This window comes from Diplodia corticola, assembly GCF_001883845.1.
Source record: "Diplodia corticola strain CBS 112549 chromosome Unknown scaffold30, whole genome shotgun sequence".
Lineage (NCBI taxonomy): Eukaryota > Fungi > Ascomycota > Dothideomycetes > Botryosphaeriales > Botryosphaeriaceae > Diplodia > Diplodia corticola.
Window position 1 is genome coordinate 109124 of NW_017971509.1, and position 23950 is coordinate 133073.

A 23950-nucleotide genomic window follows, 5' to 3' on the forward strand; every position below is an offset into this window, starting at 1 on the left:
AAATCTATTATGGATTTTCCCCAGTCTAAGTGGCGAGAGAAGAGGAAAGGAAAACGAAAGGAATTAGACAAATATCAGGGTAGGGGGAAAATAGGGTAGATAGGTGGTGGGTTCATACGCTGCTGCGAGAAGTGGCTATAGCAGATACTATTGCTAGAGTAGGCAACCTCAACAGTTTAGTTAATGATCCATCAAGTTGAGCGCGCCGGGACAGGATAAGAGAAGCAATGAGGCTTTGCGGTTGCAGATACGCGCCGCACGACATCACGTATGTTCGGCAAGTAGGCCGATCCCTTGCACTAAATATAGTCATATCAGATACACGGCATGGGCGCTGACGCTGCATGGTACTCACCTGCTAAAGGGTTTGATGTGTTCTAGATCTTGCAAATACTAGTTCGGGCACTGCCGATGACACCACCAGCTATCAAGGACAGTCCTTGCATCTTTAGCGCCGTACGGCGCAGGGTCGTCCCGCTCCCGCCTCGTTCTAAATAAGTAAAACTAGGCCCCGTGGCGACCACGGTAGCCCGTGCAAACAGCTCTCTGTTGTTGGGCGCGCGCCTTTGACGTTGAGAGCAACATCCGCATCTTGAACCTCACTCATATCCACTTAAAAAGAGCAAGGCCGTATTTTCATTGAAGCCCAAAAAGGCCCGTATAGTTTGCCGATAAAAGATCCGAAAAGGAGAATTGTGCCTCTGACCTCTTGCCCTCTCAGTTTGCATGTTGAGCAAGTAAGCTACAAATAGCAAAGTGTATGTACGGTAGTGACGGTAATAACAGACATCGACGGATAAGAATGACCAGTCCCAACACCCCCAAGACCCCGGACCCCGGCAACGGCTTTCAAATTAGCATCCAATCTCTCCGAGCCTGGGAGCCCCACCCTTCCAATCAAAGCGCTCGTAGTAACGGAAGACAAGGTCATACCCATCAAGGTCGTGGATGACCCGGTCAACCCTCTTGTAGTCCTTGATGTTGTCCATGCGAGCGCTACGCTTAGCAGCCGATGCGAGACTATCATCTCCATAAGGCTTAGCCTCGAAGAGCGTGACGCTGAAACGCCCGGGCTGGAAGATCTTGACCACTTGCTCCACAATGTCGGCAGTCTCACGACCGCTCTGACGCGCCGGCACGTTGGTCTCGAACGAGGCGTACGAGCATACCGGCTCCGGTGTAACGTGGACGGTAAAGTAGTGCGTGGCATCCGTTCCGTCAGGGCCACCAGGAGCAGGGATGACGCCGTTGGCCGAGAAGCCGCAAGGAGTGAACAGGTAGGCGTCAACCCGCGCGTCGGGGTACTTGCTTGTCGGATAGACATCCGAAAGCCCGCAAGACTCCGACACAACCGTTCCAAGCGTGTGTCCCTCGGTCGTGAGCTCCTCGGGGAAGGTCAGATCGTCGTCCGACGTGTCCGAATGGAACCCACTGTGGTCAGACGAAGTCTGCTCAAAGACATCAAAGCTGTCGTTGTTGGATCCGTTGAGAAGGGTGCTGCCCGCCAGGCTGGACTCGGCCGAGCCATCCTCATGGATAACACCAAGGCTCTTGATAGCACTCTTGCGCGCCTCACGGGCCTTCTGGAAGTAGCGACCTTCCGCGACCGCACTCGCGTCCTCGAGGTAGAACTGCCGGGCGTTCTCCTCGTCAAGATCGGTCATCAATACTTCCAGAGTCTCGTCCTGCGCCTCATCAGTGGCCATACCAGCCACCATCCCCCGCCGCGGAACATTCAGGCACTTTGTCTCGGTCTCGGGGTGACGCTCGCTTTCCGGCGAAGTCGGCGGGGTAAGGCGAGTGTCAGGGCCGGTGATGTACAAGTACCAGTGCTCTCCGTTCATCTTGCCGATCATGTAGGCGCTGCCACCAAGGAACATCTTGTCCAGATATTTGACCTCATCGCGCCAGCTGCGGTGGGGCCCGCGCTGCTGGTTTGGGAAAAGAAAGTTCTTGCGGCTGTAGAAGACGCGGTACGGAGTAGCAGAGGCTTGGACGCTCTTGACCAAATCGGCCTGGATGCCGGGGAAGCCAGCGTCTTTGAGCGCGATTTCCAGCATGCGGGGAAGGCCGTACAGCAGAGTGGTAGTACCACACGTCTTTAGGACCAGCTTGTGCTTCCAGACAAACATGCTCGACTCCGAAAGGAGGTAGGCATCTACGTCGGGCGACTCGACAATGGAGAGAACCTTGCAGTTGACCAGGTCAAGCATCTCCTTCCATGTTTCCGCAGGAACCGACTTCAGCCCATTGGGGCTAGCCGTGGCCGGCAACAGGTTAACCGACGGACTAAACCATACTTCTAGGAGCTTCTCAGGACCTGTACCGCCGTTAGCTTATTAGCGCTCAGGATGAATGCAGTGTCGGTACCTTCGAAGGCAGTGGAAGAGTCGAGGTCGACGGTAGCCTCTTTGTTGATGGTCAAATGCGGCGTGCCATTGTACGAGGACGGAGAATGGGTATAGTTCTTGGGGATTTCAGCGATCATCTCCGAGTCTTGGTGGACCGGCTGGGCCTAGTCTCTCAGTACAACGGTGCTGGAGGTTCAAACAAGAGGGATGGCTGTCAGGGCAGTGAAGCACAATCTGCCGCCCAGGCGAATGGTGCGGATTCGCCTGAAGGAGAAGGCCCACGAAAGGGTGGACTAAGGAGGAGGCTGGCTATTGCCAGCAGCAATGGATGAGTATGTGGCGAACGACCTCGGAAGGACGTTAGGGAGGGCGAATGCGGAGGGAAATAAAGTACGCTTTCCGCGGAGGAATGGCGTCAGTCGATGTAGTCCTCGAACTGTCAGATTCCGATACCCTGGCAAAGTATCGGGTCCAGCAGACGAGGAGATCTGCTCAGGTTTGTATCGGTGGGGTTGGGAATGAAGACGGAGGCGTGGAGGGTGTTATCTGGGCCTGGGGAAAAGTTTAGCACGCGACATCAGCGGGGGAGCAGGGAGCGATCCAACGTACTTCGCGGGCTTGGACAGGAAACGCAGAAGGTCCTCTTGACGCATGGACTCAGGCAATGGTTCTACGAGGGCGGGAGTCTGCGTGGCTGGTTACAGCCGGGCAGGAAGCGAATTCGCAGAGGAGGGAAGGTATGCCAGCGTGACCGACGGGACGGGTGTGCTGGAGGATGGTTCGCGACGGATGCGCAATGGATCCGCGTCAGTCAAAATTTGACTGGTTTTGACGCGGCGCTGGGAGGTGAGGCCAAGGGAGCCTGGGCGCGCGGTCAGCTTCGGGCGGCGCTCCAGGCGGCAGGTGAAGACAGGGAGAGGCTACCTCGAGAAGGGGAGTCGCAGTGAGGTTGCGCAGGTGTTGCAATGTTTTTGGCGGGGCCAAGGAGGTTGGAGTGGTGATTGGGAGCAGAAGCAGGGCGCGGAGTCGTGTGAGGGTATTTTCGGTGTGGCTCCGCAATCAGTGCTTGGGCCTTCTTCGCCAGTGCGTCACAGGCCGGGCACCAGCCGCGACGAAGCCGCCCGCCGATTCAGCGCCAACGCCTCGATCCCGCCACATGCCCAAACCGCGTTGCTTTCCAGAACCCTCCTGTCTCACCCGGCCTTGCCTGAACCGTGGTCCCCCCACGCTTCTCTGCTTGAGGCCACCACAACCGCGGGCGCATTGCGAACTCCGCCGTGGCTGCTACCCACTGCCAAGATCTCCGCACTATTGTCCCGGCTGCTTGCCGCCCAATCCAGGCTCGAGCCTCCTGCCTGAATCTCGATCCGGGGAGCGGCCCCCGACATACACAGCGCCGTCAGCCCACACGCACGCGCACGAAGCTTCCGTCGTCGCCCCCTATACCTGCAGGTACGCCCGTGTGCTGCTCTTGATATGCACTCGGAAAATCGCTCCTAGCAACGAGTCCAACGTCGAACCAGAGCCGCGCCGCACAGACGGGGTCCATTAAATACCTCACGGGCCGAAACCGAAATCTGACGGCATCCCAGCATGCTTCGGTGCCCAGCGCCGTCATGACAAGAAATAGGAGTGCTTGTTGGTGCCCTGCCCGTATTCATCCTGTTTCTATGACTTTTCTTCGCAAAGTGAGACGTCTGGGATATACGAAGGAGATGATGCGTTAAGGAAAGGAAGAAAGCGACACCATTCTGCAACATGTTTCCAGCCATCGTCATGACTCGCCCCCGTCAAGCCATACAGCACCAAAACTCTCCCGCAGGTCCTGAACCAACTCCTCCGGACTCTCCCATTCAGGCCTGATCACGTCCGAACCTTCTCTCTTCTTCGCCCAGCACACATTCTGCCATGCTCGCGCCCATCTCAGAACACCATCCCACCTCGCTCCGACACCTCTCTGCGCACCAAATTGGCTGATTCCCAGCGGCACGTTGCTACGCTCACTCCACAAGAATCCGCCCATTTCACTGTCCCTCCTTGCTCTCTGCATCCACCGGAACCCCGCTTCTGGGCCCGGAAACCACCGCATCATGGTCCAGTTCAACAGTGTGGCAGGCGTCCAAACCGCGCTCATGTACCCAGCCCGCCGTCCTGCCGTCAGGCACGGCCGCAGAACGTCCAGCGTATTTGCAAGCAATCCGACGGGCGAATCGCACAGCGCATACGTCAATGTCTGAGGACGAAATGCGGCGCCGCAAGCCGTTTCTCCTCCCATCTCCTCTCTGCCGCTGCGTTCGTTCTTCAGATGAACAATGTCTGATGCCGCAGCAGTCTCCTCGTCCGCCACTTTAGTCTTGCCGGCGCCGGCACCGGTAGTTGTATTAGTAGTAGTAGGCCGGAAGACGTCATGGTCGTTGTCAAAATCCGCAGGAACGTATCCAAAGCTCAATCCCGGAACGCGCGCACCAGTCGCCCGTGCCAGCCGGTACCGCAACCATTCGAGCGGCGACTTCCGCAGCGAAGGTGGCGGGAAGAAAGACGCGGGGTTCGCGGCGTGAATGGCCACGCAGCTGTCAGGGCCATGCCGAAGAGCGAGGGCGCGACAGACAGTGAAGCCCCTGGTCTCACCCATGCCAGTCAGTCATCTTGTTTCGAGGGGAAAAAAAACAGAGGTAAAGAAAGGACAGTTGGGTATCATATACCATCCGGCTCCGAACGACACATAGCGCCCATACCCCAACCTCTTCATCAGCGCATCAAACACCTCCGCCGTCTCACCTACTCCAAACCCTTCTTCGTCACTCGCATCACTGAACCCCGTCCCCGGCACGCTCGGCGCAACGACGTGGAACGCGACATCTCTCCCATCTCCCCCACCCGTCATCGTCGTCAAGGCGTCGATGACGCCGCTGACGTCCAGAAAAGACGACGCGTGCACGTCGTGGCAGAAAAGCAGCGGCACGACGACGCGGTCCGCGTCGCCCGGGGCGACGTACGTCCTCGGCGTGAGCTCGCCGAGTTGGCATTGCTTGTGGACGAAATGGACGCGGAGCGTCTCGCCGGACGAGGGGACGGTGATGGCGGTGCGGTACTGGGGGAGTGCGGCGTTGTAGTGGGATTCCTCGGCGCGCCAGGAGTAGTCGCATATCCTGTTGGGAGAAAAGAACGGTTTGGAGCCGTTAGCGGGGGTTTGTTCTCCCATTGGGGATCGCGATCGGGAACGGACGTCTATTTTGGCAATTAATGAAAGAAAATTGCAAAGGGCGAGACGCTAGATATGTATGCACTACTTTTGCGAGAGCAAACTGGGTGGGCAGCAGGCTGTAGCAAGCGCAACGCTGCAGAACAAAGGATCGAACTCTTCGTCAAGATGACCGCCGATTAAGGCAGCCCTTGCCTGGTTCCACCTTTCGATTTCGGTGCATGAACGGAGAGCCCATCGAGACTGAATAAGACCCATGTCCTCTGTAGAAAGATTCCAGAATGGGTATAGGAAATAGTCAATCTATATTACCAATGATCAATCAACGGCTCCAAAACCGCCTTGGGCGGCCCGTACGCCCACCCGCAGCTTTCCGACAGCTCCAGCTCGTGCGGCAGTCGCGTCAGTTCGAGCTTACGCTTCGTCAACTCGAGGTACTTGGCCGAGACCTGCTCTCCGACGAATGCCGCATTAGCAGAGGGCTGTGAGAGAGGAGACCTTGTGCGGCACACACGTGCATGTTGTACGGCTCCACAGCAAGGGCATCGTCCTGGCAATCGTCGTTTCCAATCTGGTCAGCCTTCCCCTGTGGAGGTGTGATGATATTTGCCGAGTCCGAGAATATGGTACCCATAGCTCTAGCTTGCCTCGACGACGGGCAGTCAGGAAGGTATGTATGTACTACCCACTCAGATTGGAGAGAACGTAGGACAGGAAGAAAGAACGGGGGAAGGAAGAAAAAGAAAGCAGAAAAAGTCCTCCGCCCATCACCCGGCGCGAACACTCCATTTATCATCATGACCATCCCCATGCCCCCCCAGAAAGGGAACGGAAAGGAAAAAAAAAAGGCGACAACGGACGTTGCTCCTCCCCCCTCAGCCCCAGTCCCAACCCGGTCAGTCCACATAAAAAGATGTTGCGCGTTCCGCTGTCAACCGACCGTGCGACAATGCTCCCTCCAAGCAACCTAATTGGCCACAGCACCCCCACTCACGCCAATCACATGTCGTATCGACCGTTTCGCCACAGAAGAAGGGTCGTCGCCACAGACGGGACGAACGCCACAACAGCGCAGAACGTGGATTGTGAGTCCAGAACGCCACACGAGCAGCGTGGCAGTGCAAAAGGACGCGGGAAACACGGCAGGAAAACGGGCTACTTGTGTACATCGGTTGCCGATCAGCGAGCTTTCGCAGCAAGAGATCTACAAAATGTTCAAAAAATAGAAACACCAGTGAACGCAACAAAATGCGAACTAAAACTAGAACCCGACCTCTGATATTTCCTCTTTATGCACACGTGGAACTGTCAACAAAACAGTGGAATCAGGGCTAGGACGATCACATCTGCAAGTGTTCTGAAAAAAGGGAAAAGAAAAACAAAAGTCAGCCACACACCTGCACCACCGCTCACCCATCCATCCATCCATCCATCCATCCATCCATCCAGCCCCCCGACCAGGGATCAAGAAAAGAGTTTCGTCACACCATCATCCTTGTCGTTACCTTCCCATCCCATACGCTCTATTCGTCCAAAGCACATTAGATGTCCCTGACGGGACCGTTGCCACCACCACCAGGGCTCTGTGCACCGCCTCCCCCGTTCCCCTGCATGGAGTTGCGGCCGAGGTTGAGGCTGCCGATGCGCTGACGCAGGTTGTCGCCGACGGCGTCGACGGCGCCGCGGGGCGCGAGCAGCGACGGCGTCTGCGGGCCGACCTCCTGGACGCGGAAGAGCTTGAGGCTGGTGCCGTTCCACACGCCGGCCGTGCCCTTGGAGACGAGCATCTCGCTGGCGAAGATGAAGCTCCACAGCAGCGACTCGTACCACCCGAGCGACAGCGGCGACCACTCGAACAGGTGGACGCGTATCGCCGACGGGTCGATGCCGCGGACGTCGGTGGCCCGGATCGTCTCCAGCGCCGTGGCCGTGTCCGTTGCCGAGTCGGCGGGGATCAGCGGGCCCAGTTGCGAGATGAGCGTCAGGATGGTGTGCAGAGGTAATTCGGGAACCCAGGTCTCTAACTGTTGACGTGTTAGCTCAGCATGGACGTAACCGGTCATTCTTTCAGCAGTTGTGGGACGCTTACCCATTCCGTGGTAGGGGTGAATTTGCCGTTTGACATGAAGGTTGGTGTGGCCAGACTGCTCAAGCTACTCGTACTGTTCTGCCTGGAAAACGAAGGGGCTCCCACAGGCATCTTGCCCCTTGCCTTCTCCGACATTCCCCTTAGCTGCAACGGGACACTGTCATCGGCAGCCGAGCCGATGGATGCAGTTCTCGAATTGCTTCCAGACTGCACTGGAGAACGGCGATGGGGCGTGGGGGTGTCTTGCTCATCACCGGAGTCATCATCGTCACCAATGCTGAATGCGCTATTCTCCTCAGGCACGTTGCTGAGCGTGGGAGGACGGCTGGTGATTGGGCTTCTCAGGCTATCGATGGAGTTCTGACGAGAGTTGCCTCTGGTTGATGTCCCTCCATCGCTAGCTCTCCGCTCCTTCCTTAATTGATTTTGACGCTCAATCTCATCCTGCGCACTTTCCAGAGTGAAGTCGGTCAACGCTTGGAAACGCTTCCTTGACCTCAAGATCGCATATATCAGGTTCGGGTTGGCTGTCAAAGCGTGAGCACGATGTTCGACGGAAGCACACGGCAATCAGCTTACCAGAGTATTGATGCTCGATTATGGCGTTCAGAGCTTCCAGCAAGGAGTGGAGAAGACTGTGGTTCGACTCGTTTGCTAACAAGAAACTGGGTGATGACATGGAGATGAAAAGCTGGATAAGCTTCGAGGAGGTTGCCCGGCCCAAGTTTTGCACGTAAGCTGCAATGTTGTTGACGATGGCAAGCAGTGCAGGATACACAGCATCGAGCTTTCCTTTACGAGTGGTGAGGAGTGTGTATATCGACTGTGGGCATATCAGCAAGGGTCGGAAATCAGCCACATTGTGAGCGTCTCACCGTAATCATGTAATCCGCGTATGTCCCATGGAAGTTGGGGATGCGGATGCTTGCTGGTAGAGTGTCTTGGCCCTCGAATTTCTTGTTCAGATTCTTGCCGAAATTCGGTTCAGTGCTGAGGGTTTGAAGGATGAAGATGCACATGCGAATCAGGCCTTGCCTCGAAGGATCATTACACTGATCGATGGCATAGAAGAGGATCAGCACCACGAAGTCATGAGCCCGGTCCGTGTCAATGATGAATGTTCTGAAACGCTTGTTGCATTGCAACGCCTCCCAAAAGAGGACGAGCATCTCGGGAGCCCATGTCAAAGACTTTTGGCTACCAGGAAGGTAGGAAGTCGTTGCTTGCAGAGGCTGATTCAGGATCCTGGTCAGGCCATCATGAAGGAACTGGAAGTCTTGAGGTCTATGAAGTCTGCCCAAGAAATGGCGGAAAAAGTTCTTGGGAGGCGGGCCGTTCCCTGGTTCCGGGATAGGGTAGAGGATCAGGACGAGAAGGAATTGGAGGCAGTAGGTGACGAGAATTTGTCTCGGGTCCTTGAAAACCACATGATCGTAGGGCACGCGCCAGCTTGCGGGGTTGTACTTTAGCGTCTGGGGAAGGGTTAGCATGGGCCATGTCAGTCCAGAGTCTTATCAGTGCTCACCGTATTGAGGAGCGAGCAGAGAAGCGAGAGCACGATCTGCTTGTCTGGGCAGGTTGTGATGTACGTGATCGCTTTCACGCCCTTGACGGGAAGGACATCTACAAAGGATCAGAAAAGCCGGGTGGAAGGGCAGAGAAAAGACATACTGGGAGACGTGTACATGGACTTGCTTGCCAGGGTGAGCAGAAGCCGCAGTATCTCGGTGCGATTGTTCTCAAACTCCTTGCTGGTCCCCACGGGCGTGTTGCAGCCCACGCCGCTCTGCCAAATGGCGTACGTGACCTTGCCCTTGGCCGACTGGATCTTGGGCAGGGTAAAGTCGGCGAAGAACAACAGGTCGATCAGGGTGTCGATGAGCTCCTCGGCCAGCGGCTTTGCTTCCTCAAAGTCCGGGGCATTCTCCTGGGGCGGTTCGTCGGCGGTGGCGCCGTCGAACAGCACCTCGGAGCGGTGCAATTGGCCCTTCCGGCTGCGCTTGCGGCGCGCGCCCCAAAAGAACTTGTCCTCCCACGCATCGAGGTGGTCTGCCTCGTAGATGTAGGGCAGCAGGCGTGTCAGCACGCGGATGCAGTTCAGGGCGTCTTTCTCGGGCGCGAGCTCGGGGTCGGGGAACGACGGGTGGTTGCGCAGGACGCAGAGCCTAGAGGAGACGGCTAGCACAAGGGTTTCCAGGTTGACGAGGGCATTGTCGCGAGTGCGGCGAATGTCGGCGGGCGAGAAGAGGGTGAAGACATCTTCGGCGGACTCTGGCAGCTCCCAGAACTGTCGTGGTTGGGTCAGCGCCGCGGGCATTCATGGCGGTCCGGACACGCGCACTTACTCCCGTCCAGTACGTGTCGTCGGCGGGGATTTCAGTCTGCTCGGACAGACGGATGATGCCCTGTTTGAAGACGAGCTTGGAGTCGGAGGCGCCCATTATCGGCTTGTGGGAGGGCAGAGTGGCATGTCGCGGCGGAGCGGAGCCATGCCCAGAGAGTTGCGATTGCGATGAGCGCGACCAGCCCCAGCGCAGCGTCACTACTGCCCGTCCGCACCCCGGCCCCAAGCCAAGCCTTGGCGCGTTTGCTGCTTTTGCCGCCACCCGACCATTCATCATCATCCATGTTGCCTGCCCTGACCTTTGTCTTCCCCGCCCACCTGCACCGCCAGCCTCGTCGTCGTCATTTCTGCGCTGCGCCCCACCGTCGCTCGTTCCACGCTGCGCGCTGTGTGAGTCATCCGCACACTTAGCCCTCGCACCCGCTGTCGTCGTCGACCTCCCGTTCGCCTGCAAGCTCACCGGCATTTGCCTATCGACTTTGCTTCTCGCCGCCCTTCGTCGCGCCGCTCCCGCCGCTGCCGTAGTCGATTGCTCCATACCTCTCCGCCAGCCTCGGGAAGATCATAGGAATCATGGCGGCCAAGCGCAAGGCAACCGCACCGACCGGCGGTAGTGCGAAGAGGGTGGCGTCTGGCGTGAACACGCCCAACAGCATGGCCAGCAGCGACGACGAGTACACCGAGCCCACCGTCGATGAGGTTGCGGAGCAGGAGGAAATGAGAATGCTAGTCGAGCGGTTCCAACGCTCCAAGAGGATGGCAGCCCCCGGTGTCAGGAGGTCGGATGCCGTATCCAGCCATTTCCAAGGCCACGACTACTCGAGCCTGGATCTGAAGAAGGAGCACGCCGACCGCCCGCTCTGGGTGACCCCGGAGGGCAAGATTATCCTAGAAAGTTTCTCTCCTTATTTCAAGACGGCCGAGCGTTTTCTCATCAATATCGCCGAGCCTCAGTCGCGTGTGTCCCTCATGCATGAATATTCTCTCACCGCCAACAGCCTTTTCGCCGCCGTCTCGGTCGGTCTTTCGACCGACGAAATCATCAGTCAGCTTGAGAAGCTGTCCAAGACGCCGTTAGACGGGGAGGTCAAGGATTTCATCATTCAGTCCACAAAGTCGTTCGGCAAGGTCAGACTGGTCTTGAAACAGACCAAGTACTTCGTCGAGAGTTCTGACCCGGACATCCTCCGCACCCTGCTGCGCGACTCAATCATTGGCCCATGCAGAATTGACAACACCGAAGGCTTGATGAAGACCACTGCTGCCAAGAAGGGCGACCTGGTCATTCCTGGTACCAACATGGCCGCCGGCGCCAAGCAGGCCGCCCAGGCACAGCCACAGCCTGAAGACGCTGATCAAATGATGAATGTGCTCAGGGAGGAAGACGACGACGAGGAAGAAGACCAGGTCCACTCCTTCCAGATAGACGGGCCCAGCGTTCAGACTGTTTCGAAACGCTGCCGAGCAATCGGATTGCCGCTGACTGAGGAGTACGATTTCCGCAATGACTTCGCCAACGCCAACTTGGAAATTGACATTCGGCCTGGTGTGGAGATCCGACCGTACCAAGAACAGGCTCTTACCAAGATGTTTGGTAACGGACGTGCTCGTAGTGGAATCATCGTCCTGCCCTGTGGTGCCGGCAAGACACTGGTCGGTATCACCGCCGCCTGTACCGTGAGGAAAGGCTGCATCGTGCTCTGCACGAGTACCATGTCGGTATTGCAGTGGCGTGACGAGTTCATCAAGTGGTCCAACATCAACCCCAGCGACATCGCCGTCTTCACTGCCGAACAAAAAGACTTTTTCTCGGGGAACACGGGTGTGCTCATCTCCACGTACAACATGATTGCCATGAACCGGACCAGGTCGTACGACTCGCAGAAAGTCATGGACTTCATTACCCAAAGAGAGTGGGGTCTCATGGTTCTCGACGAGGTGCACGTCGTGCCCGCAGAAATGTTCAGTCGAGTTACGCATGCCGTGCCCTCACATGCGAAGCTCGGTCTGACAGCGACCTTGCTTCGTGAAGACGACAAGATTGTCGATCTGAACTTCCTCATCGGGCCCAAACTGTACGAGGCCAATTGGCAAGAGTTGTCTGAAAACGGCTTCATCGCCAAGGTCATTTGCTCCGAGGTTTGGTGTCAAATGACGACCGAGTTCTATGCCGAGTACCTGAAGGCCAAGACGGTGAACAAGAAGTCGCTCCTGTACACGATGAACCCTCGCAAGTTTCAGGCTGCCCAGTTTCTCATCGACTATCACGAAAAGCGAGGCGACAAGACCATCGTTTTCTCCGACAACGTGTACGCCCTGAAAGCGTACGCGAGGAGACTCAACAAGGCCTTCATTTACGGCGGTACTTCCAACCAGGAGCGGCAGACGGTGCTTCAAAACTTCATGTACAACGAAGACGTCAAGACGATATTCCTTTCCAAGATTGGAGACACGTCTCTTGACTTGCCAGAAGCGACGTGCCTCATCCAGATATCGTCGCATTACGGCTCGCGTCGTCAGGAGGCTCAGCGTCTGGGCCGCATCCTGCGCGCGAAGCGCAGAAACGACGAAGGGTTCAACGCGTTTTTCTACTCGCTCGTTTCGAAGGATACAACCGAAATGTTCTATTCCTCGAAGCGGCAGGCCTTTCTTGTCGACCAAGGCTACTCTTTCCGTGTCATCACGCGACTCCAGGGCATCGAAAATCTTCCTGGACTGGTGTACGCGACTCCCCAAGAGCGGCGAGAACTTCTTACGGATGTGATGCTGCAGAACGACGTTGCGGGCGAGGTGGAGAAGAACGATGGGGACCTGTTCGACAGGAAAGGAGGTAACAGGTTCAGGAAGGGGGTGCGTCGCACGGCTGGAACGCTGGGCGAATTGAGCGGCGGCCATGATATGGCGTTTATGGAGCACACCAGAGACAAGAACAAGGAGCTTCGGGCGTCAGGAAACCAGACGCTCAAGAAGCTCAAGCGCAGTCTTGGAAAGCAGAACAAGAAGGTGCTGCCGTCGTAGTGCGGGTTGCACTGCGTGTGTTCGTATTCGGAATCCTAAAAGGCCTCACAGCTAGGTCACAGATGGTCAGATTTCGGCAACGGCGTTGGAGAGTGGATTCCTGGATGGGCATCGGATGGAGCAATGTACTATTCTACTTGATCATAGCAAGATTCCATAGACGAATGAATGCGGACAAACCGTGGCAATACTGAGGGTTGCATTGATGCAAGCTTTGCCTGGATGAACATCAACCTATGTCCAAATCAAGATAAAGCGAAGGAGTGGTGGTTGCTCGGCCACGCACGTGGGGAGGGCCGGCGCCAGGCACATGCGTCATCCATTGGCTGGGTGGTTCTCGCTACAGGGTCCGCCCCAGCCGTCCCGCATCCCGTCATCTCATCGACTCGGACCTTGCGGCCACCCGCTACCGCCCATCCGAGCCAAACTACCTATATAATAACCCCGTCTCGGGCCTCAACTCGTCCGCCTCTTACACACCTCAACCATTACGCCCTTGTCCTAGCACCAGCGCCGCAGCCGCGTCCCGCCGAGTCCCGGTCTTACCTCCTTATTTCCACGTGGGTCCCACTGCATTTGAAGGCAATTGCTTTGCACATCAAGAGCTCGGGAAGAGTGGTCGATTCGAAATGAAGTCTTCTATCATCTCCTCGGCACTGGCCCTCGTCGTCGCCCGCGCTGTTGACGCCGCCGCCATACCCGACGTGTCGAGCACGTTGCAGAACATCTTGCAGAACACGCACGGTAGTGACTTGTACACGTATCCCACCGATCTGACGCGTGGAATCATCCCTGTGAGTATCGTCATTATAATCAATGTTATCACTCCGGGCTAATGATGATTGATTGAATCAGAAACCATTCCACAGCCATAACGACTACTGGAGGGATGTGCCATTCTACTCCGGGCTGTCGTACGGAGCAGTATCCACCGAGGCGGACGTGTGGTTGATCAACGAGACGCTCTACGTGAGTCTCAATCCTCCCCTTCCCCACACAAGCATCTGATACCACCACCACTCTTTCTCTCCCCCTACCGCCTCCCAAACACAAAAAGAAAAGAAAAGGAAACACCCAAACCCAAAACTCACACGCCCCCGCCCCCCACCAGGTCGGCCACGAGCCCAGCGCCCTCACCCACGCCCGCACCCTCTCCGCGCTCTACATCTCGCCCATCCTCGACACGCTGCAGCGCGAAAACCCCACCACTTCCTTCGTATCCTCCTCAGCCACCAAAAACGGCGTCTTCGACACGTCCTCATCCCAAACCCTCTACCTCTGGATCGACCTCAAAACCGCCGCGTCCCCCACCTTCGCCGCCGTGCGCGCCGCCCTCGCGCCCCTCCGCCGCGCCGGCTACCTGACGACGTTCCACCCGTCCAACGGCTCGCTCGTCGCCGGCCCCGTCACCGTCATCGGCACGGGGAACACGCGGCTGGAGGACGTGTTGGACCAGACTAACGACGAGGACGAAGTCGCCGCCCGCGACGTCTTCTTCGACGCGCCCCTCGCCGCGCTGCCCGACCAAGTCACCGGGCCCGAGGTGTCGCCCGTGGCGTCGGCCGACTTCGGCGCCGTGTTTGGGGGGGACGTGAGGGGTGCGGGCGTGCCGGCGCTGAATGCGACGCAGTTGGCGACGCTGAGGGAGCAGGTGGGGGAGGCGCATAAGCGCGGGGTCGGGGCGAGGTATTGGGGCGCGCCCGGGTGGCCGGTCGGGACGCGGAATGCGGTGTGGCGGACGCTGTTGGATGAGGGGGTGGATTTGCTGAATGTGGATGATCTTGAGGGGGCGGCGGGGTTTTGGGAGATGGAGTGAGTGAGTGGGTGAGTGAGTGAGTTGGGTGGGTTGGGTGGGTAGACGGGGAGGAGGGTACGTTGGAGGTTGTGGTGGTGGTGGTGGGGGCTGTATTGTGCGGGGGTGGGGAGGAGTATTGTTCGGCATTCTCTTTTGCTCCTTTTACTACTGCTACTGCCTTTCTTTCTACTGGTGATGGAGATGTCCGTCCGGTTGGGAGTGGAAATGACGAGACGAGGACGGATCTGTGATCCGTGGCACATGTTGGATAATGACGATGCGGACGGCTGGGCATATTCCCAATGGCTGGTCGATGCTCGATGGTGGAATTCGGACATCTTGTTTTGGTGAAAAGTCTGCACACAGAGTTCTTTTTCCCCCTCGGGCACCAAAGCAGGGTGATCACGGCGTCTGCGTGCACCTGTCCCGCATCCACGTACGAGCCGGGAAGGTGGTATTGTGCGTGGCTACCGTTCTCGACGTGCTGTCGTCCGCAAAGGAGATTTGAACCAGGTTCGCGTCAACGAACAGCAGGGGCCGGAGAGGCATCTCGATAAGTCGCGGTGCCTTGAGAAAAGTCAATCCGCGCGCCGCCGTCGCTGTGATGAGAAGGGCGATGATTATGCAGATGGGACGTAATGAAGACATTGGGTGGAGCTATCAGAAAATGGGATGGATTGCAAGAGAAGAAGTAGAAAGCTCTAGTAGTTGAACAGACGGGATATTTATATCGTGTGGGTAGCGGAGCTTTCTTTAGTTGATGCCGTAACGCATCCGTTAGCAACAACTTTGCCGCATTGAGCATCTATGAAAAGTCAAAACCAAATCTGGAGGCTAGTATTGGCTTTGTTGTCGAAAAATTGGAAGGGGCATTCTAGCACCTGCATTCCAAACCCAAGATATGTTCTGGATTAGTTATGCGCATTAAGCAACGCACATGCAACGAGTCTGTCGTCTCCGAGTCCGTTTGCGGCAGGATACTGGAGGCGAGTGGCCCTTATTTCAATGTCATCTTGTCTTAGACATTGCTCATAGCCCTAAGAGGCGCTGTTAAACCACGTCTGCTAACCAGAGCAACGACCGTGCTTTGAGTAGACTGGCTAGCTATCTCGCATTACCCAACCTCCTCCTCCCCTCCCTTATCTTCTTCGCCGACTCCTCCAACTTCTTCTCAATCAGACCCACACTCTTCACCAGCAGCGAGACAGGCATAACAGCCCGCTCAGCAACAGCCTCGTAAAACACCCTCTCAATCCCCTCCAACCCCTCCAGCTCATCCTCATCCTCCTCCGCATACGCCGCTTCATCCGCACCGCCGCCCAGCAACGCCGTCGCCTTGGGCAGCCCCGCCACATCATCCACATCCCGCCCCTGCAGCATCTTCTCCGCAGCACTCAAATATTCATCATCATCGCCCCCATCCGCCGCTCCATCCACGCCGCCACCCACACGCACGAGAGCCATCGCCTCCCCCCGCGCCTCATCCACGGCGCCGCGCTCCCGCCGCCGCACCCACTCCGCCCACTCAAACGCCGGCACCTTCTTCTTCACGCGGTCGCCCTCGCCCGCTCCCTCTGGTTCCTCCCTCAACGGACACAACACCTCCATCCCCACCACCACCAGCGCCGCCAACTGCGCCTCCGGCAACCAACACCTAGCATCCACCTTCATCCTCCTCCTCCTTTCCCCACCACCCTCATCCCCACCAAACGCATCACCCCCACCAACAACCCACCCCACCCCCGCCCCCCTCGCCAACCTCTCCACCACCGGCAGCAATTCCAGCGGCAAGCCCAGCGCCTCGACGTACGCGCGGTAGGCCAGCGGGAAAAAGTTGAGCGGCGGCAAGGCGACGCCGAGGTCGGCGCGGAAGAGGCGGGCGAGGGCGCAGATGCCGGATTGGAGGCGCGAAGGGGTGGGGGGGAAGGGGGGGGACGGCGGGGCAGAGGAGAGGGCGGAGAGGTAGGCGGGGGGCAGGCGGTGGGTGAGCGGGGAGGGGAGGAGGAGGAGGGAGGGGGGGGTTGGGTGGGGGGAGTTGGAGCTGGGGGTGAAGCTGGGGGTGGGGTCGGTTAGGGTAGTTGGGGTGGTGGTGGTGTTGTTGTTGTTGTTTTGGGGTGCTGGGGGGTTGGTGATTGTGGTGGTGGAGGAGGAAGAGAAAGACAGCCAGGAGTGGAGGTCGTGCAGGGAGACGGGGAGCTGGAGCACGACGAGACCAAAGTAGCAGAGGACGAGGGTGTCGAGGGGTCGGATGGGATGCGGCGCGTTGTCGCGGTTTTGGGTCCACGAGAGGGCGCGGAGGCGGATGTGCCAGAGGTCGCGGATGACGATCTGGGAGAAAAGGTGAGGGTTGGTTCGTCGGCGTGGGTGATGGAGATTTACTTGCCTCAAGGTCGGCGGGCATGCCTTTGGAGTGGACCAGCCAGCGGGCTTGTGTGCAGAGGAGCCATTGCAGGCATTCGACGTAGCGCTGGAACGCGGCTTCGCCTTCGAGGTAGGCGCTTTCTTGCTCGTCCTCGTCTTCCTGCGGCTTCCTGATCTTGGTTCTTTTGCCGAAAGCGTTCCACGCATCGTCGTCCTGGAGCCAGGCATTGCGGTCCTCCTCCTCATCTGCCCTTCGGCCTACGTCAGGACCACGTACAGGGCTGCAAGGGAATCACCAAGTGCTTACATCTGTACTGTTCGGGTGCACTGGCTGGAGTGGCTGTGATGGCCGTCGGCGAAGTCGTTGGGCCCGCACGCTCGCGAGTCAGCCGCGCGCGCTTACATTACCTCTTCCGACGCGCCATCACGTGCTGGAAACCCTATCTAGTCCATCCACTTCTGGTCTCCGTCTCCTCAACTTTGAGACGCGTCTTGTCTACACGAAATAACGAATGGATTTGTGCAACAGGGCCGCTTGATCGGGTCTTGAACGCTAGGCAGAACAGTAATCGCCCGCTGAGTCTCAAGCTAGCAAAGTTTATTCAGTATGAATGAACTCAATTTTTAGTCTGGCTACGCTCATATGCAGCAGTCATGTTTACTTGGTTACCCAAGGGATGAATTACTTTTGAGGACCTTCTCCAGGCCCGAAACGCTGGCTGTGGCTGTGGGAACACGGAGAGAGCCCACACCGGTTCCCCAAAACTGTACTCTATGCTCAGTGTTAGGAAGTCATCCCAGAGAGGTTCAGCGAATTCCAGTGAACCAATACAGCTCAGTATCGTGACGTGCTGGGCGAAATTGCGCATACTAAAGCTGAATGTCCCTGCGTTGCTTCCCTTGTAGCACACAAAGCTGAAGTGTCTAGAGAAGGATGCAGCCATGTCGTTGCCGTCTCTAAACGGGTTTGGTACAGTATCAAAGGACCGTGTTGGATAGGAATCGATGGTAGTGTTCCTGAAGTAGCGAAGGCTGCGCTCTTGTGGGAGGCTTTGACGGTAGAGCCCATGGTGTTAGTAGGAAACGTTCGACCGGCTGCCATCCCTCGGCACCCTTCCGCGTTGGATGTGAACGATTGCATGGATGGTTCGGGTGCGAAAAGGATCGGGGGCTTGGAGAAACCCGAAACCGGCGAACGGCTTGGGACGTCCTTGGCGCTAGACAACGTTGAGAATGACGTCTGTTGTCTGCATCTAGTTCATCAGTATGCGATACCCCGCACAGACTGACGGGACCAAAGGGGTCAACGAGGTCTCCTAGGTTCCTCATTGCATGCCCTGCATGAATAGTGCAAGGAGAAGGTCTCAGCCGCCTCTGCTCGGACCTTCGTGTCAACCCTGTAAACCAATGTCGTCGAACTTGTGGCGACGTCATTGGTCCAAAAGCAAGTAACGGCTTCCTCGACCATTCTCCCGGCTGGACACGAGATTCCCAAGCGCGGCTCAACTAGCCATGCTAGCATAGAAACAACAAGCCATCAGCCGGCGTATTGTTGCGTCACCTGGACGGAATAAATTAGGAGATGACGGTACGTTATCCAGATCGCCTCCGCGATGATCCCGATCCCATCGCGATCCCGAGAATCGAGCACGACGCGCGCATTCGCTCTACGCCGCGAGATTAAGGACTGCGGCAGGACTGCGGCAGCGCTGCGGTCTGCGTCGACATCATACGAGCGTCGATGTTGTTCGTGTGCCGCGGAGACGGCCGAAGCCCAGACCGAGGTCAGGCAGGGCCAGCTCAATACATTGTTGCAGACCCAGCGGCTCCAACGTTGACCAAGACATGGTGGCCTTCCAGAACAACCGTCTACCTAGGCCCACCTCAAGGTCGTGTGCATGATGTCGAAGTGCGCCTGTGCAGGCCACCATGTGTCGCAGCGTCGGCCCACGTATGTGACTTTACACTGATTGGAAGCTGACGAGGAACTGCTGCAGGCTGACAAGGATACATGTGGGGGGACGACGTCAGAAAGACGCCTTCCGGCTGGAGAGCCATCACTCGGTGGATAGCCGGCTACGTATTAGGCAGACGGGCACCGGTGGTGAGCAACACTAGTGAGACTATAGAGCAAACAACAGCCTTGGCGTGCGATGCCCGCAGAGATCGACCGAACGGTTAGCTATCTTGGTTTTGGAAATGGCCGTGGGAATAGATGGGGCAGCTGTAGCAGAGCTCGTGCGAGTGGAGCCGCACGACTTGGTCCAAGGGCCGTCCTTCCGGGCTGCGCGACGCGATGGAGGCCACAAGAGCGAGGTGGTGCGGATATGACGTTCCCGTCGGACGGAGGTTGCGACATTCCGGGCAACTGCGCGAAGCGGCTTGGCCTGTTGGTGGAGGGCGTCCAGAGGGTGCGAGGTGTGATATCACGGGGCTGCGTCAGCCAGGCGGACCGCCCTCCGGGAACAGGAGGCAGGGCGACGACGCGAGGATTAAGCTCATCATCATGCTGCCTGACGTTAGCAGACCGAGGTGATCGCCAGGCGGTGGTGAGAAGGGTGGCGGGCGTTGGATGCAGGAGTTGTTGGCCCGGGCGATGACATCAGAGGTGGCGTCGTCGCACCAGCAACACCACCGCTCCCGGAACGCGCCTCGCCTTGGAACACGAGACTAGCAACGGGGAGCCTGCAAATGCTCCTGCTCCTGTACCCGCTGTGTAGATCATGATGCGCGACGAAGCGACGGTCGTGCGGGGGAGCTGGGCTGGCCGTGGGCGAGCGTGTGAGTGTCTGGCAAAGGGGGCGACGTTGACGGCAATCACTTCGGTCTCGCTGGCCAGCCTGCATGACGGGTGGCGAGCGGCAACAGACCTATCTCATCAGCATTCCTAACGTGTACAGAGGCTGACTTGAGGCGGGCCGAGGTTGGGACGGCAACCAGCGCCAGCGGAAATGCACGACAAAGCAGAGCAGCGGGAGCAGAATTCAAGCAAAATTATTGCAAACAGTAAGATTCAACGGTGCACCGAGCACAAAACAAGCAGCAATTCGGTCATAGCACGTAGAAAGACGTTGTCCCACCGGGTCGCGCGGGCAGGCGCGCGGAATGCGGCGACGGCCAGCGAGAGGTTAGGGTCGGCAGCGGCACGGGGGTCGCGCAGCGTCGCAAAGTGCCGGGCGTGGAATGGAAGCGAGGGCGCGGTGGTCGCGACGAGTTGCTTGGGTGGTGATCTCTCTCTGGAGGAGCGTTGAGAGGTGACGCACGGCGGATCGTCAACTGGGACATCTGGGTCGGCTGGGAGCCGCATGGGCGGGTTAGCGGGCGGTCTCGACCTCGGGGCAGCAGGGAGCGGCGGTGCGGCGGATGACCCGCAGGCAGCGCGGAGACGGTAGCTCAGGAGGAGCCAGGAACATGAAGTCAGCGGTGGAGGCGCGGCGTCGCAGCTTGGCGCGCGCATCATCGGCCAGCGCTAGCGCCGAAAGCAGACCCTGCATCGTCATACCAGTGCCTCTCGTCGCCCGCCACGCGCCTTTGCGCCCTCACCCCATCCCGCGCTCGGCGCTGACTTCATTCCCGCCAGCAGTCCGCCTGCCGCTCGCCGGCGCCTGCTCCGTGCTCCGTGGTCCGCGCCTGTGCTGCTCCCGCCCGTCGCACACGGCCATTCGCTGACGCCAGCCCAGGCCGCCGTGCCGCCGTCATTTCCTCCCTGCGTCGGCGTGCCGTTTAGCCAGCCATGCACCCTCAGCTAGCGGCGGGGATCACGCTGTCAGCGGCGCTGAGCCCTGGTCCGCCGGCGTGCGAGCGGCACGCGCCAGGCGGGAACGCTGACGAGGGCGCGCTGAGGGAACCAGAGCCGCTCCCAGACGGAATCTAGCATCACTAGTTGACGAGCAGATCAGGGTCCACGGAGCGCACCTGTGCCCGGCTGGGCCAGTCGATGGCCAGCGATCCAGCAGTTGTTGTGGGTGCTGCCCTTATCGCCCTCGTTTGGACCCTGAAAAGCTGCTGTGTCCGGAGCGATCGGCGTTATGATATCGTTGGACGCCACAAGCGCGGTCCTAGCCTGGCATGCCCTGCCTGGCCTACCACGCCCTTCCCCCACCCCGCCCTCCCCGCCCGTGCTGCCTGCCCATGCTGCCTGCCCATGCTGCCCGCGCTGCCCATCATATGCCCTCGCCTCGCTGCTATATATGCCCGAGCCCTGCCGCCTGTATCCCTCCAGCATCAACAAGCAATCTCCAGCTCTATAACTACCGACCACCACCGCTCTCGACACTTCTTCATTCGGCTCATCAATCGCAACACCTGCCAACCACTCTCCTCCAACCACTTTACAACTACACACCCAGCCACAATGTCTGCTGCCACCGCCCGTGTTTACGTCACCGACGACTACTCCGCCCCTATGTCGCCTCAGCACAACTTTGCCAACCACTACGACTTGGACGACCCCACCACCTCCATGAGCCTCTACGCTCGGTACGTTACCGCCGCCTCCGTTCTTCGCATTGTTTTCGATTCTAACAAAGTCGCAGTGTGATGCACGAGCACACGAAGCACCAGCTTGAGAGCGCCACCTCCTCTGCTCGGAGACGGTCGCAGGGTGGCAGCAACGCCAGCATTTCGTCCGAGTCCAGCCACGGCTCCGTCAGTTCCTCTTCCTCATAGAAGCACCTTGGAATTACTCGGTGACGACCATGTCCGGAACATGGCTTGTTCGCTTGTTTCACCAGTAGCGCATTTCTAAACTACTGCTTCATGACTCGATGTTCTAGCGGGTTGGCGGCGGGGGATTATGGCGCATTGTTTGGACCTCATTTGAACGGAGTTTTTTCGATAGCGACATTTTCACAGCGCATCGGCGCTGAAACTTCCTGTACACGGTTTTAGTTGGCCTAGCGACGCATTTCTAGACGGATTGCCCTTTAGGGTGCTCTCCACATATGACGTACAATTCTTCAAGGATGTTGCACCCACTTCATTTATTGGCTTCATGTCATGGCACATACGCCTGTCATTCCTTGCCCAACACAGCAAAGTGATATTCGTTTCCTCTGTAAATCTTGTTCACTCAGTCTCACCCCGCAGATCTCTCTTCCCTGTTGCCCAAACGGCGTCTCCTATGCTTAGAAGCACTTTGGTCAAGCACACCTGCTCACGCTCGGCGGACATCGTTCCGCCATGGTTTCCTCGCTACTTTGGCGGCGGTAGCATGGACGGGCGCAGCGCGAAGGATGCAACCTACTACAGCGAGCCCCATCCCACCCGCTCGTGGGCTTGACGCCCCTCTCCACCCTGCTGCTCGCGGATCCCTGTTCGATTTGGCAAAGCAGCGCCCACTGAATCTTGCGAGACCCTGGCAGATAGCAACGATGATCTTCCCTGCTTCGAAGATTGGATTCTTGGCACACATCGCACGCCTCACACAAGTGCCAGCTCTGGACCACTTAGGCGCGCCCCAACGGCCGAGCTAGTCCGCGTCTCAGCAAGCCCCCCAATGCAGGCTAGAAACGGCGCCCTCCTCCTCGCTTGGCCGGGAAATGGGTCGCCGTCACCACTTTGCTACCCTACCTGACCCCCCCGTTCTCGCCCGTGGGGGGGTCACGCTGCCGAGTGCCTTCAAAACGTTACACCCGACGACGGACTCGCAGGCGGCTTTCGCCGCTAAAAAAAAAAAAAAAAGATCCTTTCTGGTCTTTCTCTTCCGTTCCCCGCTTCGGGCGAAACGATCGCCCGTCTGCCGGCGCTTGTCGGGCACCCTTCTGGCAGGAAGGCGTGCAAAAGACCTTCCAGACCCTGGCGCGGTTCGTTGATCTACCCAGGCACGTACCGCCCCGTCCCAGCACAAAAAAATGTGTAGATACGCTTCTGGGATGGAACGAGGGCAGAGTAACTAGCCCGTTCGTGGTCGTTGACAAGTCACCACGGGGGGCTGAACTGTATCGTGTACGCCACACCGACAGAAACGCGAATGACCCGAAAGCAGCCCACAGTGAGGCTGCCCTGCCCCCGGTGGCCCTCCGCCGTTGTCGTCACCCTTGGCCAGTGGCCAACAGCGCCGCGACGCATGTACAGACAGCCACTTGCGACCTAGCCCCCCGTGCTCCCATCTCCGAGACATCATACCTGGCCCGTGACATGCCGTCACCTGCTCATGATGAGACGCTCAGCAGACGACCCTCTCTTGTTGGCCACGCCAGAAGACCCTGGATGGGCAACGCACCAAGGCCGAATCGGGCGCGCGAGGCCGCCCCGGGCGGACGTGGTGGTGGCGGCGGCAACAAATGCCATCACTCTCAGGGTCCAGAAGCCATGTTTCACACTTCCACAAACCCTATCCTCCGGCCAGCCCGTTCCGGGTACTCGAGGCGTCGGCAGCGACGAGCCAATGTGGGACTGGGAATCGGCTCGCTAATCGTTGTTCCGTTTCCTGTTGCGCCGCCGCCGTCATGTGTGTGTGCGCGTCCCCACGGGGGATCCAACCACCCCGTGCGTTGCTCTCCTCATCAGCTCTTCTCGTCAACGCAAACGAAAAAAAAGAAACACCTCGAAACGATGTGGGCATTTTCGCGTGAGGCGGAAAGCGGGGCGGAAAGCGGTCAAGCGTGTGGATTCGAAAAAAGACCCCTGATTCCTTCGGGTGGGTCTTGGGGATTGTCCTAGCGATTCGCGAGCGTAGAGAGTTGGCACCGGAAATGGTTGCTTGGACCAAGCATCCGCCTCCGTCGACGACACCATCGCCGGCATCGTCACTTCATTGCTTTCTTTTCCCATCTCGTGACACAAACCC

At 58.2% G+C, this 23950-nt stretch overlaps 7 protein-coding genes across 7 annotated transcripts; 3 read left to right on the plus strand and 4 right to left on the minus strand.

The window, feature by feature from the left end:
• Window positions 1–854: 854 nt before the first annotated feature.
• BKCO1_3000026 (s-adenosylmethionine decarboxylase proenzyme) lies at window positions 855–2488 on the minus strand (the record flags this gene model as incomplete). Its single annotated transcript, XM_020273904.1, has 2 exons — window positions 855–2320; window positions 2371–2488. The coding sequence occupies 2 exons, from the start codon at window positions 2486–2488 to the stop codon at window positions 855–857; spliced, it is 1584 nt and encodes a 527-aa protein (XP_020129778.1).
• A 1637-nt stretch (window positions 2489–4125) lies between these two features.
• Window positions 4126–5553, minus strand: BKCO1_3000027 (epoxide hydrolase; the record flags this gene model as incomplete). Its single annotated transcript, XM_020273905.1, has 2 exons — window positions 4126–4969; window positions 5054–5553. The coding sequence occupies 2 exons, from the start codon at window positions 5551–5553 to the stop codon at window positions 4126–4128; spliced, it is 1344 nt and encodes a 447-aa protein (XP_020129779.1).
• A 1541-nt stretch (window positions 5554–7094) lies between these two features.
• On the minus strand, window positions 7095–10083 carry BKCO1_3000028 (high-temperature-induced dauer-formation protein; the record flags this gene model as incomplete). Its single annotated transcript, XM_020273906.1, has 7 exons — window positions 7095–7577; window positions 7643–8169; window positions 8222–8465; window positions 8518–9114; window positions 9168–9265; window positions 9314–9929; window positions 9988–10083. 7 exons carry the CDS (start codon window positions 10081–10083, stop codon window positions 7095–7097), a joined length of 2661 nt encoding a protein of 886 aa, XP_020129776.1.
• A 476-nt stretch (window positions 10084–10559) lies between these two features.
• BKCO1_3000029 (dna repair helicase rad25) lies at window positions 10560–13004 on the plus strand (the record flags this gene model as incomplete). The annotated part of the gene is made up of 1 exon (XM_020273907.1): window positions 10560–13004. The coding sequence occupies one exon, from the start codon at window positions 10560–10562 to the stop codon at window positions 13002–13004; it is 2445 nt and encodes an 814-aa protein (XP_020129777.1).
• Window positions 13005–13633: 629 nt separating this feature from the next.
• BKCO1_3000030 (altered inheritance of mitochondria protein) lies at window positions 13634–14820 on the plus strand (the record flags this gene model as incomplete). The annotated part of the gene is made up of 3 exons (XM_020273909.1): window positions 13634–13798; window positions 13860–13973; window positions 14116–14820. 3 exons carry the CDS (start codon window positions 13634–13636, stop codon window positions 14818–14820), a joined length of 984 nt encoding a protein of 327 aa, XP_020129727.1.
• Window positions 14821–15903: 1083 nt separating this feature from the next.
• BKCO1_3000031 (uncharacterized protein) lies at window positions 15904–17388 on the minus strand (the record flags this gene model as incomplete). Its single annotated transcript, XM_020273910.1, has 1 exon — window positions 15904–17388. One exon carries the CDS (start codon window positions 17386–17388, stop codon window positions 15904–15906), a length of 1485 nt encoding a protein of 494 aa, XP_020129726.1.
• Window positions 17389–21514: 4126 nt separating this feature from the next.
• On the plus strand, window positions 21515–21828 carry BKCO1_3000032 (uncharacterized protein; the record flags this gene model as incomplete). The annotated part of the gene is made up of 2 exons (XM_020273911.1): window positions 21515–21639; window positions 21696–21828. The coding sequence occupies 2 exons, from the start codon at window positions 21515–21517 to the stop codon at window positions 21826–21828; spliced, it is 258 nt and encodes an 85-aa protein (XP_020129729.1).
• Window positions 21829–23950: the final 2122 nt, after the last annotated feature.